The sequence below is a fragment of the Pundamilia nyererei genome, unplaced genomic scaffold, assembly GCF_000239375.1.
Source record: "Pundamilia nyererei isolate P.nyererei 1_Seehausen unplaced genomic scaffold, PunNye1.0 scaffold00006, whole genome shotgun sequence".
NCBI lineage: Eukaryota > Metazoa > Chordata > Actinopteri > Cichliformes > Cichlidae > Pundamilia > Pundamilia nyererei.
In genome coordinates, this window is record NW_005187407.1 from 4,828,958 (window position 1) to 4,849,289 (window position 20,332).

At 39.6% G+C, this 20,332-nt stretch overlaps 1 protein-coding gene across 1 annotated transcript; it reads right to left on the bottom strand.

Annotated features, from left to right (window-relative positions):
• Nucleotides 1-9,094: 9,094 nt before the first annotated feature.
• Nucleotides 9,095-20,188, bottom strand: mvk (mevalonate kinase). Its single transcript, XM_005722212.1, has 10 exons — nucleotides 19,817-20,188; nucleotides 19,415-19,562; nucleotides 18,770-18,914; nucleotides 17,004-17,159; nucleotides 16,471-16,574; nucleotides 16,281-16,326; nucleotides 16,050-16,140; nucleotides 15,524-15,643; nucleotides 13,501-13,654; nucleotides 9,095-12,591 (listed from the first exon to the last, which is right to left on the bottom strand). Exons 1-10 carry the CDS (start codon nucleotides 19,892-19,894, stop codon nucleotides 12,440-12,442), a joined length of 1,194 nt encoding a protein of 397 aa, XP_005722269.1. The 5' UTR covers nucleotides 19,895-20,188; the 3' UTR covers nucleotides 9,095-12,439.
• Nucleotides 20,189-20,332: the final 144 nt, after the last annotated feature.

The window sequence follows — 20,332 nt, forward strand, 5'->3', positions numbered from 1 at the left end:
TTCCATTACACATCTAATGAGAAAGACAACAACTACACGAGACTATCTTGTGATAGGATGACATGAACTGCAGTGCCAATGAATACCACACCCATCTTTGAAAATGTTACATGTTTATACACCAGAGAAAAATACTTCAAATACAAACACCATAGCATTTTACAATAGATTTGGGCAGGGCCGTAAAGCAGAGGGCTCATTTCTGGGGCCCTTTTTCTCAGTACTCATCGTTTTGACTCCATATTTACATGTGTTCAGTTTTGTGACTATATTACACTCTCCTGTAGACATCTAGCACTCAAAACAATCTACATTTATAGTTTCTTGCATAAAAGCTGGGGGGAAAAATTCCACTCAAAATGGGAATCTGCAAATTCCCTAACACGCTAGTAATAATTTTCAAATTATTAAATTATTCAAAAACATCTAAGTAAAGCTAATCATGCTGACTAAAAGAAACATCTTCCACATTGATAACCATCCTTGTTGAGTTAAACTGCTTTATTTGCTGCATCAAAAGTGTCTTGTTTGTTGGTTTCTTATCCTTGAGAAATCCTCCCTTTCACAGCAGTCCCAGATTTGGTTGGCTATGTTAAGAGTTGATTTATTTCGCATTTCTTTAAATTGCTTCCCCCACAATATTATCCTCCTGTAAGTGAATGCAATCATGCAAAATTGCCCCTTTTGTGTTTCTAGTGTTCCACAAAGCCTGATGCATATTTATGAATATTGTTGTAGTGCCAGCTATCCCTATAATCTTCTTGGGAAATGCACAAAAATCTATGACCAAATCCTTAAAATGGCTTCTTGACAAAAGTTTCTCTTACTACCAAGGGCCCTAACTGCTGATTAACAAACAATCACCACACAGAGATGGCACACTACTAATGTGAAGCGTATGATAAAGACCCCCTCTTGTCTCCTGATGGCAGTGCAGCAGGACTATCATATCACTGAGGTCATCTCTTGCTGCAAGGCCAAGTCCGATTTAGCATTCGGCATAGTGGCTGAACGAGAGGATAGCTTGTCACTCAAGCCTTATTGATGGAATCCAGAACAAAAAAATTAGATGCAGGGTCAATGAGTGAAGGTCCTGGCTTATCTCTGCTCAGCTTGAAACTGTGTCCAGTGGAACAGAAACTGTCACACAGGGTTAACACAGGCATGGACAGCAATTCTGAGAAATGGAAAATTGTCAAGAAAATTTATGGCTATGCAAGAAACAAAAGCCAAACTGTGACTGATTTATACAACACCAATAAACATGTGAAATGTGGAATGGGAGCCAGAGTGGTTTCACTTCAGAGTTTCACTACTTACTTAAAATAAAAGAAATGTTGATTTAATTTGAAAAAACAAAGTAGCAAACAAAATAAATTATTATTGCAATAATTAACTGAATAATAAAAAGTTCAAATTAAGATGCAACAACAGCTAGTGATATCCGTGGCCAAAATCATGACTGCTTTCTCTTATACGGTAAATCGCAAAGGCCACCATTCCTTTATGTTCTGCTTTCAAGGGGGCAGACTTTCTGGTAATTGTGGTCTCCAGGTTTGTTTCACATATTTTTACTCCAGTCCTTCTAACTGACAATTTTTGCAGAAAGGGTTTTTTGTAAAGCCACCAAATCTGACCTGTGAATCCTCAAATTATATATTTTTAAAAAGGCACCTAACTCAAGAGAAAAATTGGTGTTTGTTACAATTTAACAAAGAACTAAGTTTGAATTGTATCTTTAGATATTTTGTTACAAGCAGGCTATTTCAAAATATATAATTTGTTTCCATTTCTTTAGTTGAATCAATGAAAACTGCCAAAGATAACACAGTTTGACAGACATAAAATAATATTTTTGCACGTAAAATGAGGTTAACAAAGAGCTTGGCATATTTCGGCTGGACAATAGAAGAAGAAAAAAAACTATCTACACCAGGTGAACAGTGTCTAAAAGTCATGTCATTAATGAAGCTGGCCCTGCAGTTGATCCATTTACTGTTAGGGAAACAGAGGCTGAAGCATTTCAAACTGCAACTCGTCGTCAGTGTGTATGGAGAAGGTCAGGAGAGAGGTGTAACAGTGAGTGTCTGCAGGCGTCTATAAAACACAGTGGAGGCTCTGTCACGTTTGGAGCTGCATTTCAGTCAGCGGTGTTGATCTTGTCATAATTTAAGGAATTATGAATGAAGAAAAGTACAGACAGATTTTGATCCACTATGCAATATAATCTGAAAAGCATCTGATTGGCAGTAGCTTTATTTTTCAACATGACAAAGATCCCAAACACACTGCCAATGCAGTAACAACATACCTGAGAGAAAAACATGCTGAAGAATAGGATAATGAATGTATTGTTTTTCGGTGACTGATGGACGCTGTGACCTCACAAAAACAATAAAAAGAAGAAGAAGAAGAAGAAGAAGAATGAAGAATTTAAGCATTAATTATAACATAATTTCACACAAAATGTTTAACAGAATGAAATGATTCATAAAATTCTATACAAAAGGTCAAAGATCCAGTCTGGGCAAGCAGCATTTTATTGCAGCAGCACACCGAGGAAGCAATAATTTAAACTACCTTATAAACTGGGCCATTTACCTTCTGATTGAAACCAATATAAAAATCACTGAAGCATGAAGTAAATAACATTGATTACCTTGTAAGCAAGTAAACAGTTTGTTCCTGAAGCCAATAAACTGAAAGCAGAAAAAGATCAATTAAAGTGGGGAAGCAAAAGGGTTTGAGCAACTTTGACAATGTCAGAGTTATTACCTCTAAAACAGCAGGTCACGTCTTCCCAATATCCAGAAGTTACCTATCAAATGTTTTAGAACTGTGGAGTCAGCTGATCATGTTATCCAGCTGAAAAACACAGGCTAAGATGGGAAAGTGTCAGAGCACACAGTGAACTAAGCCACTGAGTATGGGGCTACATATCTCCAAACCACAATAGTGCCCATGACGACAACTATCTGCCACATAAAGTGGAAATGATGGGCAAGTTAGCATCAGAACTAAACCACAGAGTAATAGAAGTTGGCTTGGTCTGATGAATCACCTTTTTTTTCTTTATAGCCATGTGTGTATGTGGGTCATTTAGCTCAGGGAGATGGCAGCAGGAGAAACTATGGAAAGAAGGCAAGCTCTTGGCAATGTTTGACTCAGAAACCTTGAGTCCCTGCATTTATATGCATATTACTTTGACATACTGCCTACCTAAACACTGGGTGGAGACCACATCTGAAGGCAGTGTCCTCTTTCAGCAGAATAATGCATCCTGCCAAACTGTTAAAAAAATAAAATAAAAATGTTCAGAAGTTGTTCTGGGGATTTAAAAAAATGTTGATTGGCCTTCAAATTCTCTAAATCCCAAGTCAATCTGCGGCATGTGCTGGAAAAACAAATAACTAAAGGCTCCCATTCAAGAGCACAGCATACCTAAAGACAGAAATCAGGTTTTCATCAAAGCTCAAGTTACAAAATGAAAGTTTTGACTGTATATATATTTTTTAAAAAGTTGCTTGTCTTTTAAAATATGTCACTAATTGGCATCAGGTACTTTTCAATAAACCTTGTGGCAAATTTAATGCCTGAACCTACCAATTACCTACCAACCATTTATATTTATAGAAATGGGCTGTGAGCACAACACTGGCATATTATCACCTCTCAAGTCGATATAGTGAACTTGTTAGAATTACACATTTACTAGACCCGCAGTCACATTAACATTCATTTTGAGTCCTAATTATGTCCTCCAAGCAATATAAATCCCATATTTACATAATCTTTACATCCTATTTTGTCAATAAACTGTTAGATACTGGAGTCAAAACAGCACCAGATTAAAGTGAGAAAACAAGGTGTCCCTTGTAAGGCTACAAGATGCTACAAAGTTTTGCAGAGTACCAGTGGTGATGTTTTCTATGGGCTCTTTGCAGTTCTTACCGCGTTCACAATATGTTAATGTAAAATGTTGATCTGTGTAAAGGCTTTAAACAAGTTCACCCACTGAGATTGAATCGCAATTAGAGTTCTCTTCCAAATTATCCTCATTATAAGATAAGATCAGCTTATACCAACCTTCTGTCCCCTGTTCAGCAGCAGCCAATGAAGTTAGGAACGTGCCCTAATTCTTAGAGGGAAAAAGGCAGAAGAAAAAGTCACTATAAAGGCAGAAGTAGCACTGTAGCAGTTGGAGTGTTATAATTAGCATTCAGAGTGAAAGCAGGATTATGTGTCCATTGGCAGAATTTCTAAGTTCTGGCCCAATGGACAGAGAGTAAACTCCACAGGGGACTCCCCAGGGAGCAAGGCATGCTGGGTTTGAGAGGGGTTATTGGACTGTGCTGTCTCTCTGACTGTGAGCCACTGGGGACCAGAGCAGAGGTCCCTGATGGTGCACTGAAGCCTGAGTGTGACACCTGGGCTGTCTGTCACGGCCACAAACACTGACAATGTGACACTTGACAGGATAGGAGTTGAGGCTGCAACAGCTGAAGTCAAGACCCGGCTGACAGTAAGGATGAGAGGCGTGCAGTTCAACTCAATAATTTCCCCGACACGCTTAAATCCAACCCTGCTTGTCTCCTTCCTCCGTTCTCTTTCTTCGGTGTTCATGGCCCTTTAAATAAATCAGGGTCCTGAGGAGGCTGAACCCATCAATTAGAGTCGTCTGATGAGACCGGTGTGTATTAATCAACAGTGTGAGGCGTGTGACAGGCTGAGAAGCGACAAGATGAAGGGCTGCACTGCCAGAGAGCTTTAAGAGGAGCACTGACGAACAGGCTCTTAAGATGAATTTCCCAGTGTGCATCGCTAAACTAAACTGATATCCAATTATGTTTCCCACATCGACAAGCTAACCGAGCAGCTGCGAGCAGCAAAGGCTTGCAGTGTCAGAATTGGCCAGGCGCAAGGCAGAGAAACTCAGGACCTTGAAGGAAATGTCACAAGGAGGCTGGAGTCAGTCGCTTGAGTGAGCGATGGTCCACACGCTTGCCTGAAAGCATGACATTGCCGAAGGGGGAAAAACACCATTTTATCATTCAGTGCGATTCGCACCCTCTCTCCCTGTCAAACATGCCATATGTCCCCGTCACAGGTCGTCTTGCTGGCTTATCGAGTGTGACAGGGCTATTCACACACTGCTCCCAATCAGACACCATCTCCTGCAGAAAAAAAATCACCACTATAGCACAGTGACGGGCTGTCAAGCAGAGGGCACCAATGTCCACAGGGCCTTGGCTGAGAGTCTGCCCATCTGGGGGAAGGGGGCAAAGGCCAGAGGTTATGAGCTCAGGCATCCATACATGGTACACCTCACCACAGACTCACACTGTTGGCACTCTTGTCGTAATTCAGTTTGCAACAAGAACAAATTCAGTTTTAATTCAAACTGCATTTATGTATTGAAATAATTTCATGCAGTTTTTTTTAAGAAGTGTGACATTTTTCATCTTGGTTCTAACACTCTCTTTAAGTGCTCTGTGAAATAAATATGACTTGACATTTCACTGGATGACGCAGATCATTGTGACTGTGGAACAGGTTATTTGCCTGACAGGAAACAAAAGTACTATGTAAACCTTACCTGGGACTTTGCACTGGGATGTGGTTCTCAGCCTATTTTCCTAACCACTAGACCTTACAACCCAAAATGTGCGATGCCAGTTTGTGGTCACAAGTGAGTACAACCAAAAGTCACAGAAATCCATTTTTAGGGCACACAATCTGAGCTCTGAAGAGTTGCTTCTTACTTCTTAGAGTCTGCAAATGTTTACTTTGATGCCAAAGAATCTCATTGGTACTTAGCCACTTGGCTCCAAACACAATGACACTGCAGATGCTGAATATATTCACTAAGTGAGCAATCAGTTGCAAAGTGGGCTGAAAATTACACTTATCCCCCCCATGATGATATGCATAGAGAAATAAATCAGAGAGCAAGAGAAGAAGCAGTGGGGCAAGGGGGAGAAGTGGTATCACCTGATCTTAAAAAAGGAGCGGGATGTGGCAACTCAACTCTTCAGAAAAAGCGATAGAACCCTCCTGGCACATTTTTATAAGAAAGATTTCTGTGAAATGATTGCTAATCTATGCAAAAAAGCAATCAGTGACTCATTCATAATGCATGAGCAACGAGATACCAATTTTGCAACGCTTTCGGATTATTAGATGTTATCGTGAATGCAGCAGATGAAATATGAACACTCCTACCTGGCCCATTGTAATTACATGACTGCAGCAGTCCAGAGATACATGGCGAGAGGGAAAATGCGAAGAAAGAAACATACAGAGAGACAGACAAACCATCAGATAGAACATCCATTACCATCTGACTGCAGATAGCTCTAGATGGGAATATTTGTTTCTAACAGCTTTATGTATCCATTTGTGCCATGATTTATCAACCTAAAAGCTGTGGTTTTAAGTACATCTGGCTGACGTTTTAATGGTCCATCAATCACATGGTGTCATGTGATAACATTTTGAGATCATCCGCCTCCCTGAGCCTCTGAGGAAAAAAAAACCCGAATCCAATAAATTGGCTGCAATCCCAGGGAAATGATGAGAACCTATTTCGAATTCAAAGCAAGTTCAAAGTATGAATGTTAGATAAGCTGCTTCTCAAATTAATGCAAATCAAATTTCATTTAGGATGTTTTTGTTCTATATAGACCCTCATGTACTAAATATATTTCTGTGCCAGTATCTAAGCCGCAGTTAAAAGCCTGACAAAAAACCCATTCCTGTTTGGATTATTGGATTCAGATTATTTCATGAATTAATGCAATGAACTCTTAAAGTAGAATGCTTTTCTGGTGCAACAGCCCTACATGCACTCTCATCAAAGAAGTAAAAATAATTAAACTAATTCAACATATCTTCACTTGGGTGTGACTTTTTTCTTTTAATTCAAGCAACAGAAACAAGCGCAAAGTTACAAACCTTGACCTTACAAGTCTCACATTCATCTGGCCCCATATGAGCCAGAGTAGCATGTAACACAGCTTCTATTCTTCCTTCTTCTGTTTAAAATTGTAAAAAAAGAAAAAGAAAAAAGAAAGAAAGCCAACTCTTTTTTTAAACACGAGTGTTAACGTGTCTGGATAACACCTGGAAGCCTTGTGAAAAGCGCTGACAGATTTCATACTTTTACATTCACGGCAACTTCAACACCAGGGATTTGCTCTTAAAACGGAGCACAGCAAGGATGAAGGGTGGTATAAAAATCAATGAGGCTTTTCAAAGGCAACATGAAAAACCAGCGCCTTAGCCTGCAATTAAACAAGAGCGCTCCTGGCACTGAGGGATGACAGAGTATGTACAGGTGCCCTCGACTTCACAGGATCAATTACAGGATCAATACTACAACATGATACAATTCCATGATGGAAACTGAGACGTGGACTGGAGCTGCTTTGCGTCATGTGCTTCAGATGTTCACAGTAAAACAGCTCAAGCTGGTCTGTAGCTGTGGAGCCATTTCATAGGCATGAAAGAAGCCTCGTTCTAGACCAAACAGATCCTCCAGGTGGAAACCTCTTTTGAAATATTACTGTCTGTGTTAAGGCCAGTTTAAAAGGGGATTACAAGTCTGGAGGTTGGGGAATATATGTGCGTCTGTGTGTGTATACACATGATATATACATATATTATATCACCAGATTTTTAAAAAATAGCATTTTGTAACTATGGATTCCAAATGCCCAAAAATGAAATCTGTGGATGAAAACACTGCTATTTGTTTTATTATAAAAACTGTTTTAATGTGATTCATTTGCACAAACACATGTAGGATTTACAGTGACATGCATAGCTTTAGCTTTATATTGACTCTGTTTCAAAACAGGCCTATATGCTAACTTAGTGTTCCTCCTCTCTACAGTTCTTCCATTACAGGCTAAAATCTCAACATAATGCAATATTTACTCCTCAGACAGCCGATTAGTTATACCTTAATAACACCAGGTTGGACCCCCTGTTGCTTTCAGAACTGATAATTAGGCATGAAAGCATCACAGAGTTGCTGCAAATTTAGTGGTTGCCACATCCACCACATCCCAAAGGTGCACTATTGGATTGAGATCTGGTGACTGTAGAGGTCATTTGAGCACAGTGAACTCACTGTCATGTTAAAAAAAAAAAGTTTGAGATGATCTGAGCTTTGCATCATAGTGAGTTATCCTGGTGGAAGCAGTCATCAGAAGATGGGTACACTGTGGTCATTAAGAGAGCAACAACATGCAGGTAGTTTGTGATGTTTAAATGATGCACTACTGATAATAAGGGGACACGGTGTGCCAAGACAACATCCCATGAAATCATGGACACATGCTTTCATGTTGTTTACCCCAAATTCTGACCCTACCATCCAAATGTTGCAGCAAAATTAAGGCTTCCAGACTGTAGTATAATTTAACTTCCTAAGACCCAAACTTTTTCATGCATTTTTAATTTCTCTTTGCCATTTGGGCTGGATGAATGTAAAAACAAAGAATTACCAGTTTTGTTTCATTTTGTTTTTTTTACCTGATTTTTATTTCTGAGAAAAATAAGATCCACATATGAGGACATTCGTTTTAAATTTTGATAGAACAGTGGCAATATAATGTCCTTGTAAGTGGATATCAAGCTCTTGTAGAGCAAAATTTAGTATTTTCGTCTAGACAACCCAAAATGTGATATCCACATATGTGGACACCAGGTCCAGGAGGTTAAAACTATAAATAATTTACATTTTTAACAGATATTAAAGGTTTCCAGAGTTTTAGTGTCAGTTAAAAATATTGAATTTCAATACCTTAGAGCAGATACTTACTTTAACTTTCCATTCAGTGAAATTTTAGCTGCGATTAACACTGACTACCATTTTTTAGCATGCTAAACTATGACGGTGAATATTGTAAACATTAGAATTAGCATGACCGTGTTAGCATGCTAACATAAAGCACTGGTCTGCAGATGGGGTGTGATTAAAAAGTTTTAGCTGTAGCACCAAAATAAAAACAAAAAAAAAACTACCTGATATAAAAATGTTATGCCACCACCTTCAAGGTGGTGGCATAACATTTTTATAAAATGCTGCACTGCTCCTTCTCCATTTACGCTGCTTCTTGACCACTTGTGTGTCCAATTTTATTTTGTGATGGAGGACAAATCTGGCGAGTAAGCAAGGTGGTTTGGGCATAAATGCCTGACTGGCACATGATGGCATACAACACAGTTTAGGTCTTTTGTGCTCAATGTTCTCCCTCAGAAGCCTCGGGACATTACAGTAGGACTCAGTGATGACAGTATGGCCCTGGGTGATGAATTCAAGGTGCACAACCCTGTTAAGGTTGAAGAAAATTACAAGCATGCTCCTGACCCGATATACCACCTTCAGGCTAGCAAACTGGACAGTTCCTCTGAAAACCGCTATTTGGTCTCTGGGTCATAGCTGAGAGCCACAAGCTCTCGTCACCACTGATTATCCTTGGCATGAAGCTTGGGTATGAGAAGGATGTTTGCTCTTTGCACACGTTTGAAGCCCATGATGAAGTCAAAAAGGCACAATGGGATTTCCAGGGAGTGCTCTAAACATAAGAAAGCTAGCAGTGTTACACAAGGAGATAACCTTGAAGGAGAAGGCAACCAAACTACACTTAAATCATGTATGGATTAAAAAAAAAAATTTTTAGCCTCACATTTATTTGTTTTTTGTTTGGTTGAGTAGAATAATTTCCATCCTTCAGACCCCTGAAGATAATTTTAATAAACAAACCAAAACTTCCTCCACCACCGAGCGTTCACAGGACAGAAGTATTTGCAAATCCTAAAAAAAATGAGTAACTCTGGTTTGTCTACTCAAGTCACAACCACTGGATGATGATTAAATGCTAAAACTGTCACAAAGCACAAGCAGACCAGACTCAAAGTGAGCACACTCACACTAAGGCATAGCAGACCGATTAACACTGTAGCAACAAAGTGTTTTTAATTATGCACTGGGTTACTTTATCAATAATGAAAAAACTGTCTTAGTTGTTCATCATGCTTTTTGAAAAAGTTAATCATTTAATCAAAGAGTAAGAACTAAAAGCACTTCTTGACATATTGGTGAATGTAAACCTGAATCCTTCGAGATCTTCGACGGCCCTCCCGCACCATGCTGCCTTAATCGGACCCCTGCTGAGAACACCGGCCACCGACCTCGACTTAGTAAAAGGGCAAACACCCCCAGGAGGGTCATGCAGCTCATCGTGACAGAAAGGATCATCATGATGTTGATTCTGCCTCTGTCATTGTGTTCATTTGAATGCTGGGCAGAGGAGGGTTGCGCAGATATTTCCTGCTGTGTGCCAATTCCACATCCTCTTTTAAAGATATGAAGACATATAATTCAATCAGTACAAGACGTTTCCCATAATAACAACCCAAAAAAAACTGTGATCCAAAAGCCTATAGATGCAAATGCAGACGTTCGCTGTGGGAAGTCATACACTAGATCCCCATTGGCGAAACCAGTAGACATCAACATGATATCTTGTCAGTCAGGTCTAATTCTGTATTCAAACTTAATGGCTCCTGACAAGCATTTCACCAGTCGACCGGGGACCAGAGGGAATGTGCCACAGTGTGCATGACCACTCAGCAAATTCACATTTAGCATTTTATTCCTCCTGCTTAGACAGAATGAATTATTCATCCCAGATTGTATCACATTGATCCACACAGACAAAACTCCCTAAAACCCCTCAAAATGTTAAATGTTAAATGGTTTGTACATCTCGCTCCTCGCTGCGGGGACAGCGCACGTTTTTTCCACTGTATCTCTCTAATTTTGACATTCTCCCTCTATCCTTGACCCCCTTCCTCACTCCCTCTGTTATCTGAAATCATCTTAGGCCTGCTCCTTAGATTCTATTCATCAGAGCAGAAAGAAGCAGGCGCTGACACTGATATAAAAAAAAAATACCATCTGTGCCTCGCAGGGCTAAAAGGAGCGAAAGAGAATGAGACAGAAAAGAAAGAGAGGGGCTTCAAATAAAACTGGCTCCGTTGTCTCGCTCTTTTCCCCCTCCCCTCCTCGTCAATGCCATTTCAATTGAAAAGCGCAGTGGTAATTAAATTCCAGCAGGGGTTAGGGGCAACTGTGCGGCACGCTGACGGGGGGCTGCCCTGACAAAGATGACACAATTCAAGAGGACAGAGGGGGCGCCAGGCAGAAAAAGGAGGGAGGGTGACAAATGTCGTATATTCACGCACGGTGCCAGATTTGTACTACTCAATCTTTGTGACATTTACAAAAAAAAGCAGAAAATGAAATAGATATTCAAACTCAACTGAATCCCCCAATGACCTTTTCCCCAAATCAGTGAAATTCTAAACAGATCCGTCTTCTCCATCTGCGACATTTGCAGAATACTCTGTAATGCTTTCAAGGGAGCGATTAGGTGGAGAAGAATTTGGGAAAGCTGGTTTGTGTGTGTGTGTGTGTGTGTGTGTGTGTGTGTGCGTGTGTGTGTGTGTGTGTGTGTGTGTTTGCATGTCAGCACAAACGCGTGACTCAGAAGGACACTCGTCATTGATTCACATTATAGTAGCGCTAATCCAGAGGCTCCAGAGAAAGTCACACACTCCTGCTTTCCCTCTTTCCCCATTCTGTATTAGCAAAACAACACAGCCGGTTAGCCTTTCACTGCAAAAACTAACAGAGCATAAAATAGTGACATTTTACCAAAGTGCTGGAGAAATTATAGACGCTCTCAACAAGGAAACAACTGAAATCACATCGAATTCTTTGGTTTTAGCATAATTAGAATACATTTTAGCACACCAAAATTTCAGAGCAATGCAGCAGTGCATGATGGGATTCAGAGGTTTTTAAATGATTTGCATCATTTTTAAATATTTCATGAGAGTGAAATCTGTTGAGTTTGACTTTGTTCTTGTTAAATAATGTCTCATCGTCATCACAACAACATTGTATTAGAGGAGTATTATTTCAGGATTGGTGATCTTTTAATGTACTAAAATATACTGACCCCTACTGCTTTAAGCATTTGGAAGAAAATATAACTTAATCCTGCCAGTGTTTCACTTCCATGTCAGTCAATTTTATGAGTGCCGTCTTCTGCAACTCTCCTTCCATAAAGAAGCATTTGTGCAACTCTGATGCCACCTACTGGACTTAGATGTCAGTGCACATGCTCGTAAACCGTGAGTACATTTTCACTGAATAAGAAGTGTTACCCAAAACACAACATAGTTCAATCATCACAGATTTAAGAGAGATTAGACCGCCCCATCCCACCCCACCCTGCCCAGATTGAAATGCTCCTTGGTCCATTCGGCCTCCTTTATTAGTTCAGTATACCGCAGGTCTTGAGATAATAAAAAGCCCACTATTACATCTGTCCTCCTTCGCAGACACTGCCACGGGTGAGTCTTAGTAGTAATTTAAAATCTCCAGAATTTCCTCCTTAACAGAAATGGCCGAATGCTGCTGGACACCTGGCCCACCAATGCTTGTTTCCCAGCAGTCAAAGCCACAGTCTTTCAACTCCTGCACTGTACTCTGGGCCATCAGGGAGTCGGTTTCTATAAAACAAGCCAGTTATAACAGGTAATATAAGACAAGGTCAAGACAGGGATAAAAATAAGTCACTTCAGTTAATAAGCTGAGGCAGACTTGTGTGCTCTGTGAGACTGTACCAAACATCTGCTGCTTTTTGCAAAGGAAATGGTCCAAAACAGGGCTTGACATCATCTCAACAGTAAGGATGCAGCTGCATAGTAATACTCACAGTAACCACACAGACTCAGATGAAAATGTAAAGCTTCACATTCAAGAGCAGCTTTAAAACACAAAGATAAAATAACTTAATCCTCGCTTCCTTAACTTAAAGAGCTGCGCTATAAAACCCTCTGAGAGCATGTAGACTAGACAGATATGAAACACTTGGAAATTCCCTCAGTCAGAAACATTTGCTAAGAAAACAAATAAAAAAGCCTTTGGAAATCTATTTGGTGTGGTTAAGACTTGTTAAAATTCAGTATGTTACAGGCTGCAGGCATAAACAAAGGCTGAACTTGCAGGTTCTCTGCTTGTTTGCTTTGTCAAAGAGAGGATGATACAAAGTTTTCTTAGAACCAATTGCACAGTAATACTTGCATACCAAAGACGTTTTCTTGCACAGCCTGCTCATCATTTTCTGCCACTCAAATCATTAATATGAGAGTGAGGGAGAATTTGAGAGGAAAAAAAACAAAAACAAACTTGCTGTCAGCAGGAGCCTGACAGTTTAGCTCTTCAAACATTCCTCATCAAAATTAATTCATTACAAGACTGAAGACCAATCAGCTGAAGGATGTGGAAAAAATGAATGATTAATTTGAATTATGCAAGTCATCTAAACTGCAAAGGTACTTATAACAGCAGATAAAGTACATTCCTTTAAAATAAATTACTCTTCACATAATCATTTAAAAATGCACAATAAAAAGCACCTGGTCTCAGAAGCGTGATGCCACAGCCTCCTCCCCCTGCACCTGTTAGCTTGCTGTGGAGCCCTTTGGCCAGTGTGACCTGGCAAAGTCTGTCCAGGGCAGGGTGCCCCACCCCCATCACATTCAGATGGTGCTGGTTGATATCAATGAGTTCCTTTAAAGGGTATCACACAGCTGTTGGTTAATTCATACATGCTACAGGGAGAAAATCAGCTGTGTGGTTTAGACATTTTCAAAACAGCACTATGCTACAACAGTTAACAACACTAGCTAACTTTTGTCTAGGCTAGGTTAGACAGCTAGCCTACACTTGCGTAGCTAGCAACTGTATCATGCCGGAGTGTAAATACTATTCGGCTAACCTGCTAATGTGGTCTAACATGGTCTTGACTTTAGCCAGGAAGTTATTTTGGAAAACAAAGTGATAACTTTGCACAACTAGCACCCCTTCTCTGATCACCTCAAAGATCAAAGTCAGCTTTGTCTCAAGTATACAGTATATTTCTTAGGTACTATACATTATACAGTACTGTGCAAAAGTCTCGTGTCGCCCCTCATTCTTAACATTTTGAGAAATAGGTGGAGAGATTTACTGAAATGTGCAAACATACATGAAAATACAATATTTAAGACCAAAACAAAGTGAATGATTCTAACAAGCTTGAAAGTCAATGCTTGGTATAACCACCTTTATTCTTCAACACAGCCTAAACTCTCTAAGGCAAGCTTTCTTGTCTTTTCTATAAGTAGTCTTCAGAAAAAGTTCTTGGGGCTTCTTGAAGGACATTCAAAGCTCTTCTTTGGATGTTGGCTGCCTTTTGTTCTGTTCCCTGCCAAAATGCTCCCACACTGCTTCAATAACCTGGCGGTCCGGGCACTGAGGAGGCCAATCCATGACTGATAATGCTCTACTGATGTGTTTTTCTTTCCAGGTATGCTTTTACTGCACTGGCAGTGTGTTTGGGATCATTGTGATGCTGTTACCAATCAGATGCTTTCCAGATGGTATTGCATGGTGGATCTTTTTTTTTTTTTCCTTCTTTTGCCCTCCAACTTTCCTCAAATTTTTAAGGACACACACACTGCCCCAAGATATGACAAGTTTTCAGCTAATAGTTCTTTTGAAAACACTTTGTTGGTACAAAAATACTATTTTATGTCTGCAGTACTAATTCAACTAAAGAAATCGGAATACATGTTTTGTGAGAAGTTGCCAGTAACAAAGTGCCTAAAGATATAATTTATAATTGTTTCTTTGCTAAGTTGTCTATTATGTGTAGACAAAACTAGTTTATCCCTTGAGTTAGGTGCCTTTTTATGTTTAAATGATTCATAGGTTAGTGTTAAGTAGCTTAACAAACAAAAAACACTTCTGGGAAAATGATCAGGTACAGGGACTGGACTGAAATGACTGAAAAAGCAGCCAATGTCCAAAGAAAAACTTATTTCAAGAACTTCAGAAAGCCTGGGGAAATATTGCTGGAGTCCGTATGTCTGTGAAGTTTGTCAGTCATCCAGGTCATCATACTCTAAGGAGCTTGGAAAGAAAAGCATCTGAACTTCTTTAAGTTTCTTGAAGATGTTTCACACCTTGGCTCGTGTGATAAGGCAGAGGATCACAAGGGGGTCCATGACCCTCTTAGTGATGCTCCCAATAGGGCTTAAAAATCTGGTACTCTCCACCAGTTGCTCTCAGAACTGAAGAAGCTTCCCGAATGAGAGGTGAAACGTCTTCAAGAAACTTAAAGAAGTCCAGACGCTTTTCTTTCCAAGCTCCTTAGATTGCTGGAGACCGCTTAAATAAATAAATAAATAAATAAATAAATAAATAAATAAATAAATAAATAAAGTGGAAACCAAATATAAAGAAATGAGGGGTGGCTCAAGACTTGTACAGTACTCCACAATACATCTATTACATTATTTATTTTAGATGCAGCAGACTTTCAAAAAGAAGTAACACTGACATTTAATGACATGTTTATAACGCAAACTGCTTCACAAAATCAACTAATATTTGTACCTCTAGAATATTGTAATGCTCTCCTGTGATGGGCTCGCAGGTCATCTCTGAGAGGACCTTTTCACAAGTGCAGGAAATGGCATCAACCGAGTCAAGAACAGGTACCATGATGGATGGAAACTACAGGAGGGGAACACAAAACCCAAAGAGATTAACTTTTCCAACATCACTCGTGCAATACAATAACATCTGTACACACATATTTTTTTAATGGCTGTTTTCTGATGGATAAGCTGCATACAAATACAGATTCTGGGATGGCAGGTTTGACTTGTGCTCTAGTTTGATCACAACACTGTCACAACACCATTCAGGCCGAATTCTCTGTCTCAGACAGAAATCTGCACACCTGCTGGTGTCACCAAGGCAACAGCGCACAGGGGTGCCGGCTAAGAGTTTAATTTTAATATTTTATGAAGGCACTCAACACCACACGCAGGAGTATCTGCCAAGCAAAAGCACCGCCTATTATATTAATTACAGTGTCGGCAAGTAACACACGGGGGAGGAAGAAACCATTTAGTACCTTGTTAATTTTGTCCTTCACCCCGGCAACAAGTACCTTGGTGCTTCGTGGTACTTTGGTGTTAGTGAGGAGGATTCTTAATAACGGCACCCTGGAAGTAAAACAGACAGATCAGAGGGTTCATTCAGACGTATTATTCTGGTGCTTTACTGACGTATTAATTTTGTCCAGACAATGAGTTTGTTAATTGACCCTTTAAATAAAATCTAATTAATAATCCTTCTTTAGTACCTGCTCAGCGGTATTATCTTTCCAGCCAAGAATCTGAGCATGCCGCCTACGTAAACCAAAGATGAATCATTAAAATCACAATAATCAGATAACAATGAACAATGATGGTGCAAAACTCTGATGAGTACATGAAAGAGTGCGGTACAAAAATGAAGGAAGGTGTAACAAGCTACACATTTTAATGCCTCACCCCACGTTCCTACAGCATTGTCCACTCCTGAAGGATTACCGTGGATGATCATCTCCCCTTGGAAAGCCCAACTGTTGATTAGCTCCAGTTCCTCCTGACACCACCTGACACCAGTCATACCAAAATAAAAGGAAGAAGTGTCAAAATCCTAAAACGATCATATACGAGACAGTTTAAAAAAAAAAAAGAGGCAGTTGTTATAAAATCTGGAAATTTAGCGAGAAAATGTTAAAAGTACTGGTGTAAAATGCAATATCTTTTGTATTGTGAACTGCAATACAAGTTGTGTTGTGGTGCTGACCAAACCCATCCATTAATTTTTCTTTTTAACAAGTTGAATGTTATAATTTAAGGCCTCACCTTCAACTTCAAACCAAAAGCCTGTGTGACACCATTTCCATTGTGTGATGTGTAATTTAAAATTTTACGCTTGCTGTCCCATTTTTGCAGCCCTGCCGTGACGCCTATACAAAACGGCAGCTGACAGCAACCGCATACAGAGCTCGTGATGGAGATGGAGGCCTGAACATTACCTGGCAGTGTGTTCCCACTCTTTGAGAGGAGGGGGGATGGCTCCACTTGCGCAAAGCAGAGCTGCAGCTAAACACACAGAGTAGGCGGCACTTGACCCGAGTCCTGCTCCAGTAGGCAGCTCTGACCACACAGTCAGCGTCAAACTGGGCAGCTCACTGAGAAAACAAATACAGAAACTGCTTTTATAGAATTTAAATTGTGTATATGTATGACTTTTGACTGCATATGCACTGAAACGGTAAAAAAATAGTTGCAGATAATAGAAATTTGCAACTGTATCCCCAAAATTAGAATGAACACAACCTGTGAGCATCACTGTAGATTTAAAAATCCTACTGATTACTTCTCATTTACAATCAGCTATCAGTCATTTTTAATATATAGAGTATACTTCATTAAGTAAAGTACATAATATGTGATATTGCCTTCTGTACAGTCATGTGACTCTTACAGCACACATGTACACTAGTACATTCAACAGAAACTTGACACTTCTGTCAATGCCTGTCAGGGACGCTGCTTTTGGGCAGAGGTGAATACTGTAAACTAAATGTCCAGCTCTTCTTTCTCTTTAGAGGAAAATGCATACAGGCACTAGGGCACAGACTGGCTCAGTGCCAGACGCTCATTAGCGGGGATCCTGTCACAACCCATCACCTCTCTCAGACATGCCACCGCCTTGTCAACGGCGATTAAACCTCCCAACAACCTGCAGCTTAATGCTCCTCAGCATCTTTTCTGTTAACAGCTGCCGAAGCAGTTAATACTAACATCCAACCAATACCTTTAGCATCTTCATTTTAAAGAAGAGAAACTTTTACCTGAACCTAATCTACTTCACTGGTAACTTAGATGTTTGGAAATTGAACTTAAAACTACATTTATTGCAAGTGGGCACAAAACCAAAACTAATACAATCTACTGTAATGTGTATATCATTTTAATAGGGACATCTAAATATAAACAGAGTTATCACTGAGCAAACAATAAAATCTGAAATGCAAGAAACCCCACTATTATACGCCACAGAATACAATGGTACACACAATAAATAGCCCTCCCTGACGCACTCTCATGCACACACTCACAAACACACACGCACGCACACACACAGAAAGACTGTAGAGTTTAAACAAGACAGAGTCATTTTGTCATTTGTCATTATTTGTCTGCACACTGTCTGAATCACCAGTAGGTGGGGAAAGTAATAGCTGCAGCCATTTTCAGTTGCACCACCTCTGGGCAATGAGTTTACAGCTGCAGTCTTTCATCATTTTTACTGGACTTCTCTTTTGAGTGTTTACTTTTGAGAGTTTGCCTTTAACACTTGTGTAAGCTGTGAGTTAATATAGAAATGAAACTTCATCTTTTTTCAGATGTTATAACAGAAATATAACATAATTACTATCCTGTACTTACTAAACATCAAAGACTTTGACTGCTTTAGACAAATGACCTTTAACCCCCACTACTCCTAGAAAAGTACACAAGAGTCATGATAACAGATTTCCTGTTACTCAGCACAAAATGTTCCTTCTAAAATAATGTTAAATTTTACACTGTAACGCTCTGTCTCAGAATGAAGTACCGATATTTTTTAAAGAGTTCAGTGAGTGATTGACTACAGGTTTTTAAAAAGGCACGAGTTATTACTTTCCTATGTGCATAGAGAGAACATTTTCATATATACACCTGCAATTTGTTGATGCCTTTGTGACAAAAATGGCTACAGATGTGCAAATGATGAGAAGAAGTCCTCTCTCACCCTGATCCAAACAGCGACAGGTAGAGGTAAAGGAAGGATAAGGTGGCCATGCTGCAAGTATCCAAGCTTCCATTGCTTACACCAATAAATTCCCGCAGTCTCCTCACAAGTTCAGCATCCAGGCATTGCACCTCATCCCTCTTACCTAATAACATCAATTACAAGGTATATCACACCAATGCACTTTGATCTATAACTGTACAAAACCAAAGCATATAGTTTAATCTAGCAAATTACTTAAAAACCTGTTAATTAAGACTGTCATTAGTTGGCACATCCAAAGGCTGACATTATAAAAAGACAGTAAATGGAAATTTACAGCTGCAAAAAAACTCAATAAATATTTCTCACCCAGAAGCTCGTAAATTTAATCACTTTGGATGGTGGTGAGTTTATAGTACTGTCAATGATTCTCAAATAATTATGGGAAATACAGTAAATGAGTTGCACTTTTTTCCTACTTTTTCCACACTAAACACCTTTGTCTCCCATTTAGACACAGACTGGTGTTACAGTGGATATACTGCTGTACCACCAACATTAGGCCAAAATTGGTATCAGTACTAAAATTTCACTGTAGGATGCTTGAACTGCACGCAATATCATAAAAACAGAATTTGCAGGAGCACCTCTGATGCACCTTACCATGGAAATAAGTAACAAGCTGCTTCAGTTGTGAAAGGTCCCAGCTGAGGAATGTGTCGATATTGGGCAGGTTGATGCAAACCTGGCCAAAAGTATCGGCTTTCAATCGCAAATATGTCCTCAAGTTTAAGCTCACAGCAAGAGCCACCTGCCATGAAGCAACATTAGAACAAGCAAAATGTTAAAGAGATAAATAAATAAAATCTCCTCTTTTTTTATTTTTGGTTATTAACCTTTTCATCAAAGACATGCTGTAGCTTTATGATAACGGGGTAAATATTAAAATATAAAATGACACTTTTGCAATTGGACCGGTTGTTTGATAAATCTTAATTAGTCATATTTTTGCTAAGATGCTGACTGGTGCATTAAATGTCATTATGGTATCACTTCAGAGCTTACCTTTCCGTGAACGACTGCATGCTCTCCGTGTAGGATCGCCTTTCCAGGAGCTGACACGTAAAGGTCCGTCACTTGCATTTCTGTAAAAGCTTCCAGAACAGAGCACAAAATATGCCCAAATCTACGTAACTCAATTGCTTCAGTTCAACTTTTCACTGACAGCATTAATAACAGCTAGCTTAGCTAATGTTAATCCGCTGAACAGGCAAGAAGCCGTAGACAGCTTAGTTCCACAGCACCGTCCTTTACGCGAACATTAATGACTGTTAATAACTTTACAAATTAATTTTGTGATTAAAAAAAAAATCATGGAGCAACACTACATTCTCTTCACGAGTATCTGAGAGTGTTAAACCGTGACCTGACACACGGGACGAGGGACGAGCGAGGATTTCCTGTGTCCAATCAACTCCCCTTCAGCTGGTCGAGCATATTTTCGTCTGGCCAATCAGCATTCAGAACTCTGCCACCACCGGGTGAGTTGGCCAATCATGCGATGAAATGGAAACGCCTATG